This window comes from Lepeophtheirus salmonis, chromosome 13 (assembly GCF_016086655.4).
Source record: "Lepeophtheirus salmonis chromosome 13, UVic_Lsal_1.4, whole genome shotgun sequence".
Lineage (NCBI taxonomy): Eukaryota > Metazoa > Arthropoda > Copepoda > Siphonostomatoida > Caligidae > Lepeophtheirus > Lepeophtheirus salmonis.
The window spans coordinates 25,261,539-25,275,682 of record NC_052143.2 but is presented as its reverse complement, the minus strand read 5'-3'; the positions used below and the strand labels follow the sequence as shown (position 1 = coordinate 25,275,682).

The window sequence follows — 14,144 nt, the reverse complement described above, 5'->3', positions numbered from 1 at the left end:
AACTAAACATATTATATAGCTGAAACAGTAAATATAACATGAAAAAAATGGGGCATACCAAATGTACGTTGCCTCGAAATTTGAAAAGTCACCCTACTTATTGAACACACCTACTGCATAAATGAATAAATATATCATCAAAGAATGGAAGGAGTCCAACTCAAACAAATGGTAGGTAAATAGTAGGACACACAAAGTAGAGAGAGAGGTTAAATAATTTTGAAGTAAAATAAATATATATATATATATATATGAGAAAGCAGTGAAACAAAACATAAAACCAAGCAACCAAATAAGTGAAAAATTCCCACACAAAAAAAAAAAAAAAAAAATCAGCTACTTAGGAAAATATATATTTGTTTGTTTGAGAGAGAGAGAGAAAGAAAGAAAGAGAAAGAGGAGTAACAACCATCAGAAAATATTTGAAGGTTATTTATTATGACTTAACTCGGGGAACTCAGAATTTTGTTTTTTTTAAATCAAAAATTAAATATTAATTTTTTGAAAAAAATTACAAAAATCCCCAGCAGTTCAGAAAAAAATACATTTTTTTGGAAATTTTTTTCAATCCTTAAGCTTCGAATATAAATTTTTTGAAGAAAAAAAAAAAAAATGACAAATATTAAATATTTTAAATGCTAATATCATAAATCCAAAGCTATTCATAGAAAACTAAATTTTTGGAGAAAAATTTCAAAAATCCACAACTGTTCGCAAAAAAATAAAAATAAGGACAAGTATTTAATTTTTGGGGAAAAAAATTTCAAATATTCTACATATATAATAAATAAAAAAATGACAAATATTAGATTTTTTTGATAAAAAATTCCAAAATCCAAAGTTATTCACAGAAAATTAAATTTTTTAGAATTTAAAAAAAAATTACATTTATTGGAATTTTTTAGAAATAAAAATGAATAATTGAATTAAATTTTCTTGTAAAAAGCAAAAAAGAAACTACTAATAGAGAATTAGGCTTAAGGAAAGTGAAGAAATAATGTGATATATTTATCAAATAGGCTTGTATGTTGAAGGGGCAATAAAGAAGAGTAAGATAGACAAATAATAACACATTCCATCGTGGCTTATAGTTATAATCATATAACTTTAACCACGGAGAAAGAAAGAGAGAGAAATGTAATAAAAACACTAGGATTACATAAGAGATTTTATTTTTGCGTTCTTTCAAAGAAATATACATTTAAAGCCAGAGATTCATGGCCGTCCACAAGGAGTGGGTGAATTAAGGAATTTTTACTTTTGACTAGAAAATTAAATATAATTTTTTTTTTCCAAAAAAATTAAATTTTCTGATAATAGCTATGAATTTTTGAATTTTTTTCCAAAATACTTTAGTTTTAAAACTAAATTTTACAATGGATTTAATTTGTTGTGAGCACTAGTGGATATAAAAATAAAAAAAATCCCATTTTTTTTTCGTTTTTAGAATAGATTTTTGAAGAAAAAAAAAAAATTTTTTTTGTGAATACTTATGGATTTTGTATTTTTTTTTTATCTAAAAAGTTTAATATTTGCAATTTAATTTGGTGTTGGTTTTCAATCTTTGGAAATCTTAGACCGGTCTGAGACTGTTATATTTTTTTTTGGACCGAATTAGTTCGGTCTAACAAAAAAGATACGGTCTGGACCAGTATCATATAGAAATTCGGCCTAGATCGCTCTAAAGGAAAGTTCGGTCTAGATCGGTCCAAAGGAAAAATTAGTTCTAGTTCAGTCGTCTAAAAAAAATCAGTCTTTACCGATTTCACAGATAAATTGTTAATAACATGACATCATATGTTTATTCAAGAACAATGGCGTTATACGAAGTTTAAACAGAGATAGCCAGGATTAATTTTGATCCCATCGTCTCTTATATGTACACAGTATTTCTCTAAAACTTATCTTGTAATTGTTAGATTGTTTTTGAAAATAAAAATGAATGACAGATGATCTAGAAAAAAAAAAAAAATTGGTCTCTCATAATATATGAGACCGAAAAAAAAATCGGCCCATAAAGTGAGACAAAATCAAAATCGGTCTAGAATGTGAAACGGAAAAATCGGTTTAAATGGGTCTAGAAAAAATTCCTTAAGACTGTATCAAAAACCAATTCGGTGCTGGACCGAGTCTCAACGCTAGTAATTCTACTGATGAGAGACCCTAACACCTTTCACAGCCCATCTTTTTGTAAAGTCGAAACCTTATGACGTGTAGGAAGGAATCTTCTTCTTCGGATGGAATGCTAAATCTCGGTAGATATTTAGCATTCAATTAAGGATAATTGCAAAGAAATCATAATTAGGAAAGCAGCAGACACAAAATAATTACTGTATCTTGCAAATCAATGAACAGAAAAGAAATACATTTTCAAAGCAATCATTGTAACTATATTAAAGCATGATCAGACGAAATAATAATGATAGTAATATGTAGTAACTTTAAGAAAACAAGTTACTACCGCCCACTTTTCTTTCTCTAGCTCTTGTATTTGTTATGATCCTACGCCAGCAACAACATAATATCAATAACATTTAATAATAGTTCGGGTTAAGAGCAACTTCAACTCACATCGTAAAATAAGTAGTAGTGTACACTTTCAATTTGGAAGATTACGAGGTAGGATAGAAAAGGAGAATCCAAGAGGAACACACAAAAAGTGGGCTTTATGAACAAGCACATTTTTATTTATGGTGTTAAGAAAGTTATGTGAATCCAGTGTCAGGCCCATTGACTCAACCACATACCCATCCACATTTCAATCAGAGTCATCCCCAATAATCGAATCAGTAGTGGTATTTATCGGCCCTATTAATGGTAAGTGATTCAAAGTCACTTCAATTAGACATAGAGTGATTACGACACTGATACTATAAAAATGATATTAAGTATCAACAAAGTGCCCATACATACGTATGTGTGACCAATAACCCTGACTGAACCTAAATTCGATACAGTAATCATGATTCTACGATACCGTAACTAAATTCTGAATTATAATAGGTCACTTTATGGGTAAATGATATTTTATTAAATGTTAAGAAAACTACGTTTTTTAACACAACGAATGAGAAAATCAATGATAAATATATACCGTAAGTGCCAAACTGTTGTACATACCATACAATACCAGCCCCTTTAAACGATTGTAGAACTTCCATTGGAACTCCAGTTGGTGGAATAAACCCTCATCCATCGGCTTCCAATTTCGCATAATTAAGATTTTTAACATACAATACTAAGAAAGTGCAACATTGACAATATGTAGCTAATCTATTGAGTGATTGATTGTGGATTGGTAAGGTCAGATATTTACTTGGTTTACTAGGTCTCAAAAGTCAGATAACGGTTCAGTTTCTGGTGACTAAATAACTGTTATTGAATTGTAGGTGATAGGTGTTTGGATGTATACCATTGACTTTCCTCACACGGATGTTACTCATAATCCAAGGTATGTCTGTACCTACTTCCAAGTATACACAACGTAGCAATAACTCTTTAGCATTATGCATATGTATACTATATGTAAAGATATTAATTGTTACTTCTTAAATGCATCTCAATGAGAGAAAGAATGTCACAACAATATGAAAAAAAAAGTAAAAGATCAATTCTTACAGTATGTACAATTACAAGGGATGTGAAAATTGTCTAAATCCACTTGAGTATAAATCAAAAAGACAATTATATATAGAGAGAGAGGCAAATTTGATAGACGACATATCTGCTGACAGAAATAACTATTCAACTTCTTACTCGCTATAAGGTTTGAATTTTCAAAATAGGGAGAATGGTTAATAAGAGCACTAATATCTTGCAGATTATCAACTTATACTTATTAAAACCGTAGGTTCATGATGATTTCGACAATTTTTACATCTCTAACTACAATGTACATAAAATTGAGCTCATATATGTATATATACTTAGATTAGTCTATTTTTGTTATTCCTAACAATTTGCTCCAACAAACCAAGCAAGCAAGCACGCATACGCATAAATAAATAAATCCATTGATCCATAACAAATTAGTTGGTGCTTGCTTATTTGGTTTACATACTTACATACATACATTATAGGAATCAACCAAAGGAACTTTTTTTCAACAACTATTTTTATTGTTTTATTGAGTGGGAAAGAGGGAAAAAAGAAGAAAAAACAATCCAAGCAACAAAAGACTAATTAACTCAACCTTTTATCCAACTCCTTATTTATAAGATGACGAATAAATAAGAATTAACCCTGATTAATTTATTAATTATAACCTCCTTCGCCAAGACTTTAACTAATGATGGGACGATTAAACGGAGAACCAAAGGTTTTTTCTGGAATAGAAATCGAAAAAATAAAGTTTAATTTGCGATTACGATTCTTAGTTATTACTGGTATTTCACTATTTATTACTTTTCTAAGTTATGAAAGAAAAACCCTCCCCAGAATTAAGAAATTTTTGCTTCTTTTTTGTATATTAGGTCCGGTTTTTTTTCTCCAAAAAATCGAATTTTTCAAATTTTTTTACGAAAAATCCAAAACCCAGCTCTCCCCCCTTAAAATATAATCCTGCAGACGCTTTTGAGAGCCAAATGTATATTCAACTATTATTCAAAATAGCAAAGAATCGAAATCGGGATTTTTTTAAATCGTCCCATTACTAATTTTAAGCCTTTAAGTAAGTCTATGGAAAAAATTATATTTTTTTCTTGTAAATATTATTTATCTAGGTTATATAGAGTTTGGCACTTTTTATTGTTAGATTTGATTCCTTCGTAGCGGTTGTTCGTACTGCAAACCATTCCAACTACATTTTGGCATCAAAATAACCGACATTATATAATTATTGTATACACTTTCAGTATTCTATACGTTAGTGCTTTTCGGTTCACACTATAATAGTGCTACCTGAGTACAAAAGTATTTAAATCGGTAATTTACGAAATTGGTTTTGGAACCTGATGTAACCTCCAGCCCCTCCAGAAAAAAAAAAAAACCTAAATGTTATTTATAAAAAAACTTTGATAAAAGGATCTTTTATCAAAGAAGGGCATCACGACTTCTTAACTAACCCCTATCTTAAACAAAAAACATGCGGATACCCATGCAAATTAACATCTTTTGTTTTATATTTTTAATTAAAAAAAAGTAAGTATAGAAAGACCGATACCCATTTTTGTACCGGAACCGATACACAGATATTGATATCGTGAGATTGAATAAATTTTTTGAAGCATTCATATATTTATATTTGAATGAAATACCAAAGTTGCAAAAACCTTATCTTCATCATCTGAATATATATAAGCTTGAAACTTCATTCCTAACGATCTACGACACCTCCAGAGACTGAAGGTGGAAAAAAAGGCTTTCCCATTCTTTATATAGTTCATACAAAGCCAAAAAGGGGACTGGTCACTTCCTGGCTGGGATCAACTGGCCCATCAAAGCAAATCCTAGCATCTTCAATGGCTGTTCATGCTCGGGGCATCTCCGCCAAATTTGTAAATCAAATCCAGGCATCATAAAACTATTCAGTGATTAATTAAACTTCATCTTGGAAGCTGCCTACAACCCAGAAATTGACAACTGGCAAAGGACAGAGTTCCTTTTGTAATGAAGACCAAGTTTCCGTCCAAGGTAATGGTATTCGGCTTAATCTCCAGTGACGGGAATGTCATGGCGGCTCAAATTTTTGATAAGGGTCTCAGGTTAATCTGTTCAGTGTAGTTACACCTTCTTAAGAATGCTGTGATACCATGGCTGGGAACCAAATATCCCCCAGATACAAGGTTCATGTGGATTCAGAAAACATTGCCTTGTCATGTTGTCAAAACTGTCATGCATTAACTGGACAGGCAGTTCCAGTTTGTTATAGTTGCTGATCAATGGTGAGTGGGATCATCATATTGAATAATACAATAGCTAATTGTTCAATTTAAATTTCATGCGTTATACATTTTGTCTTAAATTGCCATCAACTATTATTTAAAGTTACTTGAAAATATTGTTCGTCTACTTCTGCCCACCCCCGTATATATTTATATAAATAAAAGGTTGAAGTAACCGGAGTGCATTTATAAGTAAACATCTTTCCATGAAAAAGAAGAGGGGAAGACGAAGCAAATACGAAAACAACAATAATTATATATAGAGTAGTATGAGAAAAATAAATTTAAAAAATTGGAAAAAACTGCGAGAGAGAAAATAGAAAGAGGCAGAGAGAATAGAGAGAAATTAATGATGGTATTATTATACGTAGATATAATATATGTGTATATATATATATATATAGGAAAGCTGACGAAAATCTCTCAATATCAATGTTGATATGTATTAATAAATATATTTGTCAGGGAAGGAGGGAGAGAAAGGGTACAAAAAAAAGAAGAATAAAAGACAAATTTATTCTTTTTATGAGTTCTAAAGCGATGCAGAACAAATAAATATTTGTAAAGGGATATGATATAACAGGGGTCGTCTCTATTGTCTTTTGACGAAAAAGATATAAAATAAATAAATTATGCTGTCATTATATGTAATATTTATCAAATTCCTACTTTTGATTTATAACTATCTATATTAAAAAGGCAAAGTGTGTTTGTCTGTGGAGGACTCATTTTTGAGTATGCGCCTCATATCTTGGACTACGTGGCTATTTGATCATAAAAAATAACAATATTTAACAAACAGCACGAAAAAAATAATTTTTTTTTCAATAATTAAAATATTATGATACATCATGAGGGATGTTAATCGTTGGTAGTAAAAAGGGCTGAAATAACTTCACGCAAAACGGAAGTACTAAAAATATTGTTTAAAAAGAAGTACTTCGTATGAATAATTTAATATTATATATCCTTCTAAATTTCTAAACATAAGGCATTATTATTCATGAATAATAAAAAGAAGATTTTTCAAATTTACTATACCTACATAGAATGAGTATGGGGGATAAGTAAGATGCTGCAAAACTTTGTGCGATGATTTAACGAATGACTCAGAACAATGCTGGTTACATCCGCAAGTATGGGTACATATCTATGGTTCTTGAGGTCAAGCGGTTTTTCTTCCTTCTATTTGTTAAATGTAGCTACATATAATGTAGCAAGAATTAGTGTTGTACAAAATATTACCTGAGGGTATGTCAAGGTTAATGGAAATACAAGGTTATACAATAACGCTTTTACGACTGATGTTTGACTTCCACCACGCTTTTTATTAGAAACGTCAAAGAGTATAAAATACTGTTACTATTAATCATATAATTTCGAGTATTATAAGCTGTTAATATACCGTTACTGTACTCTATGACGTCATAATCTGTCTGTCTTATGGAGCAGTCGGTACGGTACATCAAATTGAAAATTCTACCAAGCCCAGTTACATGATGGTATAGCCATGAATTTATTTTACATACCTTGGCGGTATGTAAAATAAAAGATTCCAAAAATGAACGTGGTAATTTGGATAATACGAAGAATATTTTTGGGGAAAGCAGCTTAGCTATCATAATGTTACATTAGATCAACTACAAGTAGCTGAGAGAGGTAGGAAATAAACACAAATACCAAGGAAATAGGGTGATCCTAAATTCTACTCAGAGTTCAACAAAGTAATTCCCTAATAACTACAAAGAAAATCTTTATTGTTACTCTCTATCATCCAAGAGAACACTCACATTAGTTATTACTGATAACTAATCATGCTAATCAGGAGCTTTTTGGGTTTGTTGAAAAAAGAAGAAACCGAAATCAACATGGTAACCCCCACAATTTGAAAAATATTTTGGAGGACAATTGCTTAGCTGTCATGACGTTTATATTAGATCAGCTGCAAGCAGCTGTGAAGAGGAGGGAGGGAAGAAGGAAATGAATAAGTAATACATAGGCAAGCATTTCTCCGACGTCGATCCTCTATTCCACTTTGAGTCCAACAAGGACATATAATTTCAACTCCCAAACAAATCCTCAACACACGCGAATGTTCAATTCTGTATTAGAAAAGGAAGTTCACTCAGCTTAGGAAAAATAAATTTACTTTTCAGTTTGCCAGCTCAAAAGAAAAAAAAATAATACAATAATAAATGAAACAGATTTTCATCACTACAGATTACTGTACATTTATAAGTTCTCTCTTTAAGAATGATAACAGCTTTGGAAAATAAAGGCATTGCTCAAATTGTCAACTAGAATAATTATCACAGAACATTCAGGTCATATTTTATACAACTCTCAGCATGAACCAATGTCTATAAGATATATAAAGGCATTAAGATTTGTCGTTTTTATTTGCCTCCCTTTCTCTACATACATACCACATAATATATACAGGATTATGACTTATGAATGCTTCTTCCCATCCCCCTCTCCCCACAGAAAGACAGTTTCGTATAAATCAATCATCCATCATGTTACATATTAAATGAATGTAAGAAGAAAGACTTACTTATCAAGGAAAACATCTTTCTTAGGTACTTTGGGGATCTATTACTATACACACATACATATTTCTAACATGAAAGAACTATTCCAAATATACTTTAAGTCAAATGTATATTTTTAAATATTCTACATCATACTATCTACTATGTAGATAATTAGTAGTCTTGGGATTCTGTCTTGAAATCCATGACCGCTGGGGGACGCTCACATTTTTTCTTGTATATCAAAATTATTTGGTTCTTTATTTAAATACCGTGTGACCTAGTGAAATCTGAACACTTATTAATTCAATAATTATTGAAGGTTAACTGATTGAAATTAATTCAAATTTCGATATATTGAAGCATAAACAATTTTTACAAAAAATAAAAATTTAAGCTCACTAGCTTAAGTACAAGGCAAGAAAATGACACTTGAACATGATTGACAAATTTCTGTTCGCACACTCCACCTTTTACAACGTCAGCAAGTCCGAAACGTTGAAGAGGATAAAGGGCTCTCTCAAAAAGGCCAAACTGGACCCAGATGAGTTTAAGAAAATAGCCCAGGCCAATCCCCTCAAGTCCATGTCGTCTAATGCAAAATATATCCGGATTTCACACCAGACTATGCAGAGAGTTAACAAAAAAATCTGTGTAGAAAAAGCTTAGTAAGGGCGGAGAAGCCACTTTTGATACCTAGGAATGAGAGAAACCCATCGTTGTAAAAATCTTTTAAACTCGTTTTTGAGCCTTTTAGCTCAAAAACAGCCCTAATGTCAACCCCCTTGACTACACCTTTTGGGTGCCTGGCGAGGGGAAATGTCCGTCATTTAAGCACTGAGACTCTAAAATCTCTAGTCAGCCAGCACTGGGACGGACGCCATGACAGAGAACTACATCCACGGCAGATCCCAGGACTGGAACTGCAGCTAAGGTTTCTCAGACACATATCTATTTATAATATTAGTTTTTTTGAAATTATATTGTTAATTAATAAATTATTTCTTGTTGTTCTTTATTTTCTATGTCTTGTTGAAGTTTAATATACAAAGCACATTCGATTTTAGTGGACCACTTGGTACAAATGTGACCCCTCCCCCATCCCCATGGAAATATTACAGTCTAAAAAATACGACATCAATCGATGAATTTGATATTTGAAAAATAAATTTTGTAAAATAAGGTGATTTCTTCTTTTCTTAAATATGCCATTAAAAAAATTGTAAACGTTTTGGTCCACCACCTCCCCTCTCTGAAGAAAAAGCCTAGTAAAAGCGCTGTCTACCATTCGCAAAATTGTTTTAGATCCGGTACCTCAAAAGATTTTTTTGGGTCAGTCTTATTTAAAATTTGACTTAGGTCGATATATATTTTTTACTGACGTCATATGTGTTTCTAAATTTTCATCATCAGTAAAATGACGACAAATGAAGTTAGAAGCGATTTATTTGTGTGCAGCTTGTATAACTGGGAGAGAAAATGGGTCCATCGATTGAGATCAAAAATATTGAAATCACGGTTCTAACCAAAATATCGGTCCAAACGGCTCATACATTCACTTAAGACCGAACCAAAAAAAAAAATAAAGAAAAATGGTTTTGTACTAAGTCTCAAAACATGACTATTAAAAATCCTTGAAAATATCCATTAACTGAAGGAACTGCAAGGGATATTTGCAATGGGTCACACACACCCCAATAAGGAGTTACGTAACCTAAGGCAACATTGTTATTTTGAATGAGTTTCCATGATCGAAGAAGGATTTAATCATAGATTAACAACAAGGTAAAAATTACATAATCATCAGAATATTTATTTAATAGTTATCAGCCCTTAGTTCATCATCAATGCTCCATCTTTGAATCAACAATTGGAGAGAATTTGTTGATGAACTAAAGCTGTTGTATGTGTCGATGCAGGCTCATTAGCACTATTAGCGTTTATAACAAAATAGGACTTGATAAAAAGTTTATAAAAACGAGAATAATATTATTCAATATTTTGAGCAATGTACATAAAATTGAACTTGTTCGTAGTAAGTGGTCAGTCATCACAAAAACAAGATAGAATAATGATTTTCCAACTCCCTTTCATTTCTATTCAATACTTATAGTGAAACTCTGGATTGATTAAATCAAGACTAAGTGGAGTTCTTGAATATTTAGATTGCTTTATTCCGAAGCATTATGAAGTTAAAATATAAGTACAATTATCTCCCCGTGATTAATATCAATTGCTAACATGATAACATTTTTTTACGAACTTGAATTACTTATTATTTTGAAAAGGGTTTTTCACTTTTTTTATGGAATACTTGATGTCCTTATATGACTCCCTTACTCGAGTGTTAATTGTTTTTTGTAGTTCACTCTATGAACAGTATTTTTTATTCAACAAAGGTGTTATCAATTATTATTATTCTTTTATTATGGAGTAAGTACATATTAAGTAACCTCTGTCAAGTGTGATTATGAAAAACGGAGAGATTTGTCAGAGTTGTGTCCTTTATTTGGTCCAGTTCAATCTTAAGACCTGTACTTGGAACTTTTCCAAAAAAATGTCGATAATTTATTAAGCTAAAGATCTATGAGATATTTATTAAGAGCATTACACAGTTCTTGCAAAAAATATTCATATTTGTATTATTAATGCAATAGCATTTTTTTTTCCCAAGAAATATAATATTTGAAATTTATTTCAGGTATGGATTTTTGAAATTTTCTCCAAAAAATTTAATAATTGAAATTTTTTTCCAAAAAATTATTTTTTTTTTGAAAAGCTATAGATTTTAGATTTTTCCCCCAAAAATATTCTCCCAAATTTTTTTTTTTGCGAATAACTAAGGATTTTTTTTTAAATCCCAAAACTAGCCCCCCACAAAAAAACAACAACAAAACATATATTTATAATCCTGCAGACACCCCTGTTTTGGAGCAACAGTAAAGACTGGACTGCAGAGTTCAGGGTCCTAAGTAAGGACCGGCATAACACTCATTCTAAGTTATTGTTGTACTCAGAAAGAATTGAAAATCGAGGCTAGAATCATTCAGGAAGATAGAAAGTCGGATTTGTGGTTATTTACTTTTTATAATCTAGACCCTTCATTCTGATCTAATGTAACCTCATACCAGCTAAGCTCCTTTCTTGGCAAACATTCTTCAAGCTATTTTAGTTATCATGTCAATGTTCAGTTCCTTACATTTAACATAGCGTGAGGGCATACTTTTAACAACTTGAACTTTATATATCCCCCCATAATAGAAAAAATAATATACCTGTTGTCAATCTTTGCTGCCGACTAATGAAAAAACACGCATGTATCTCAAAATTTCAAGACAATAAATTCAAACAGAAGGACCCTGATTTACTACAATAATAATATGTCTGAAATGTCGGATCGTTTATGATTTAAAAAATAAAGGTATAATTAAATTGATAACTTCTCATTTGACATTTATTTATTATTGTACTTCAAGATTGCTTTCGATTGAACGCCTAGTAATAACTCATTCCTTCCAAGGTCAGATAACGGCGAGCGGCTCTGAACATATCATGGATATAAATATTACTAGTATTACAAAGTACGTAATGAAATGTGAAAATATTCATTGTCAAATGAGAGGAGAGGAGTCTTTTTTCTTATTGATTAAGAGTACATATATGTACATAAAATAATACGTAGTAGGAGTTGGAACTACATACAAAAAACAACAAAAAGGAATTAAATGAAATAAAAGTATGTATGTTAACAAAGTAAAACTATGTAGAATAATGTACTACGAGGGCTGGATGTAAATAAATAAAAGAACAGAGAGCTTAAAGAGAATGAACATAATATACATATGTATTGTATGTAGAAAATAGAAAAATAAAAAAAATGCTAAATGGTTGTTGTTTTTTTTTCTACTTCTTTTTCTTCTACTTATGTTAACTCACTCAACCATGCATGTCTTTTCTCTTTTCTAAATTCCCTCTTTTCTTTCTACATAACTAACTAACTATGTAAGTAAAAAATGAAGGAAAAATCAACATAGTAGATACATTCTCAATTTAAATGATGCGAATCCATCTATTTATATATGTATCCATCAGTAGTATAGGGCCTTAATAAAAAAACAAAGGCTTCATACCTAATCTAACGCGCCGTGAATGAAGAATGATTTTATCTTCTTCATTTGTACCCTGACGAGGTTGATATCGAACAGAAAGACCAGGCGATGAATCATTGTCCTCATCATCATCTTCTTCCTCCTCCTCCTCTTCTTCTTCTTCTTCTTCTTCCTCCTCTTCTTCCACCCCTTCTAGGATCCTTCTTTGATGAATCTCTACTGCAAGGGAAAAGAGATTATATTAGTACATATACATATTAATTAAATAGCTAATACGTTAAAAGGGGAAGCTAATTTGTTACTACACCCCCTCTCTCAGAGTTCCAAATATCCTTGTAATAACTTGTGTCTAATATATTTTGTTCCACCTTCAGTGTTAATTCTGAATGTATTAATACTTTCTATATCCAAATTTTGTGGGATCTTACTTCATTAGTTTCAGAGTTATACTCAAATTTCAGAATGAATTATTATCCAGATTTCAAAGAATGTTTTCGATAGTGTCTTATAATCTATCTACCCACTCCAACCATGAATAAGAAATCTGTATGCAAGACACATTGATGATAATTTCCTTCAGTCAACAAAGATCAATATTCGTTTCTTCAACTAGGTATTTTAGATTATGAATTCATAGGTTATTAAGTATAATGCTAAGAAAATATTGACTAAGGACAAGTAAAGTTTTTACACAACTCGAATTTTAAACTTCAAAAAGATATAATTTATTATTCAGCAATATAATTTTCAAAAAATTAATACTATAAATAGATATCTGTCTGAGCTCTCTTAATCATTAATGTAACCGCCCTTAGCGGTAATGATGGCTTCCAGGTAGCGGTGGGAAGGACTGACACCGCCGTAGATGTAGTCCTCTGTCATGGCCTCCAAGTACTGGTTTACAGTAGCTTTGGTGTTTGGATGACAGACACTGCAGGCCTTCTTCCCCTCGACATCCAGGTGTAACCTTAGGGTTGGTACCAGGGCTATAAGGGGGGGGGGGTAAAAGGAATTTAAAAGAGTCTTGCTAAGGAGGAGATGTATTGTCTCATTTGCTGGTATCAGAAGTGGCCTCTACACACTCACGATATAATATAATCCTGGAGACGTCACTGAAGTAGCATTGTTTCATTCCTTATTTATGACAGAAGACTGTAATCACGTCCACTTCAGTCTCATCCCGGTCCAGTTCTGTCCAGCTTATCAGTCACCAAACTTACAAAGTTCGGTCCTTGATGACGTCATTCAACTTAATTTTTTCATCCGTTTTAGTACTGAATGGTTCCCAAAGACTGATAGGACCGATCCTATGACTGGACTGAACGAATAAATTAGAACCAATACAAGCTCTAATTTCATCCAAATCTGTAACTTGTGGTTGTATGTAGTGGTTCATTTATTTGTATAGAATTAGCTCTAAGTAATTCCATACATAACTAATGAGTGTATCAAACATAAATAATAAAAGGGAGATACTCATGATGCCAGTGCTACAGTTGACCATTCAGAACACATATAAAATAGAATAGGTTATGAATACTATCTAGCCATGGTTCGACAAGCAACAATCCGCTACTTTTTAATGGATATACTCATTATATATACAATATAATATGTAC

The 14,144-nt window shown here is 31.4% G+C and overlaps 1 protein-coding gene across 39 annotated transcripts in view; it reads right to left on the bottom strand.

Annotated features, from left to right (window-relative positions):
• The window catches only part of LOC121127432 (muscle calcium channel subunit alpha-1), a 111,126-nt gene that overhangs the window by 79,885 nt on the left and 17,097 nt on the right, over nucleotides 1–14,144 (bottom strand). For all 39 annotated transcript variants that reach the window (XR_011783189.1, XR_011783192.1, XR_011783191.1 and 36 more), the window contains exon 2: nucleotides 12,547–12,744. Coding sequence is in view for 34 of the 39 variants with exons in the window: in XM_071892769.1 (XP_071748870.1) it covers nucleotides 12,547–12,744 (198 nt within the window). In the remaining 5 variants the exon portion in view is untranslated. The remainder of the gene's footprint in view (nucleotides 1–12,546; nucleotides 12,745–14,144) is intronic.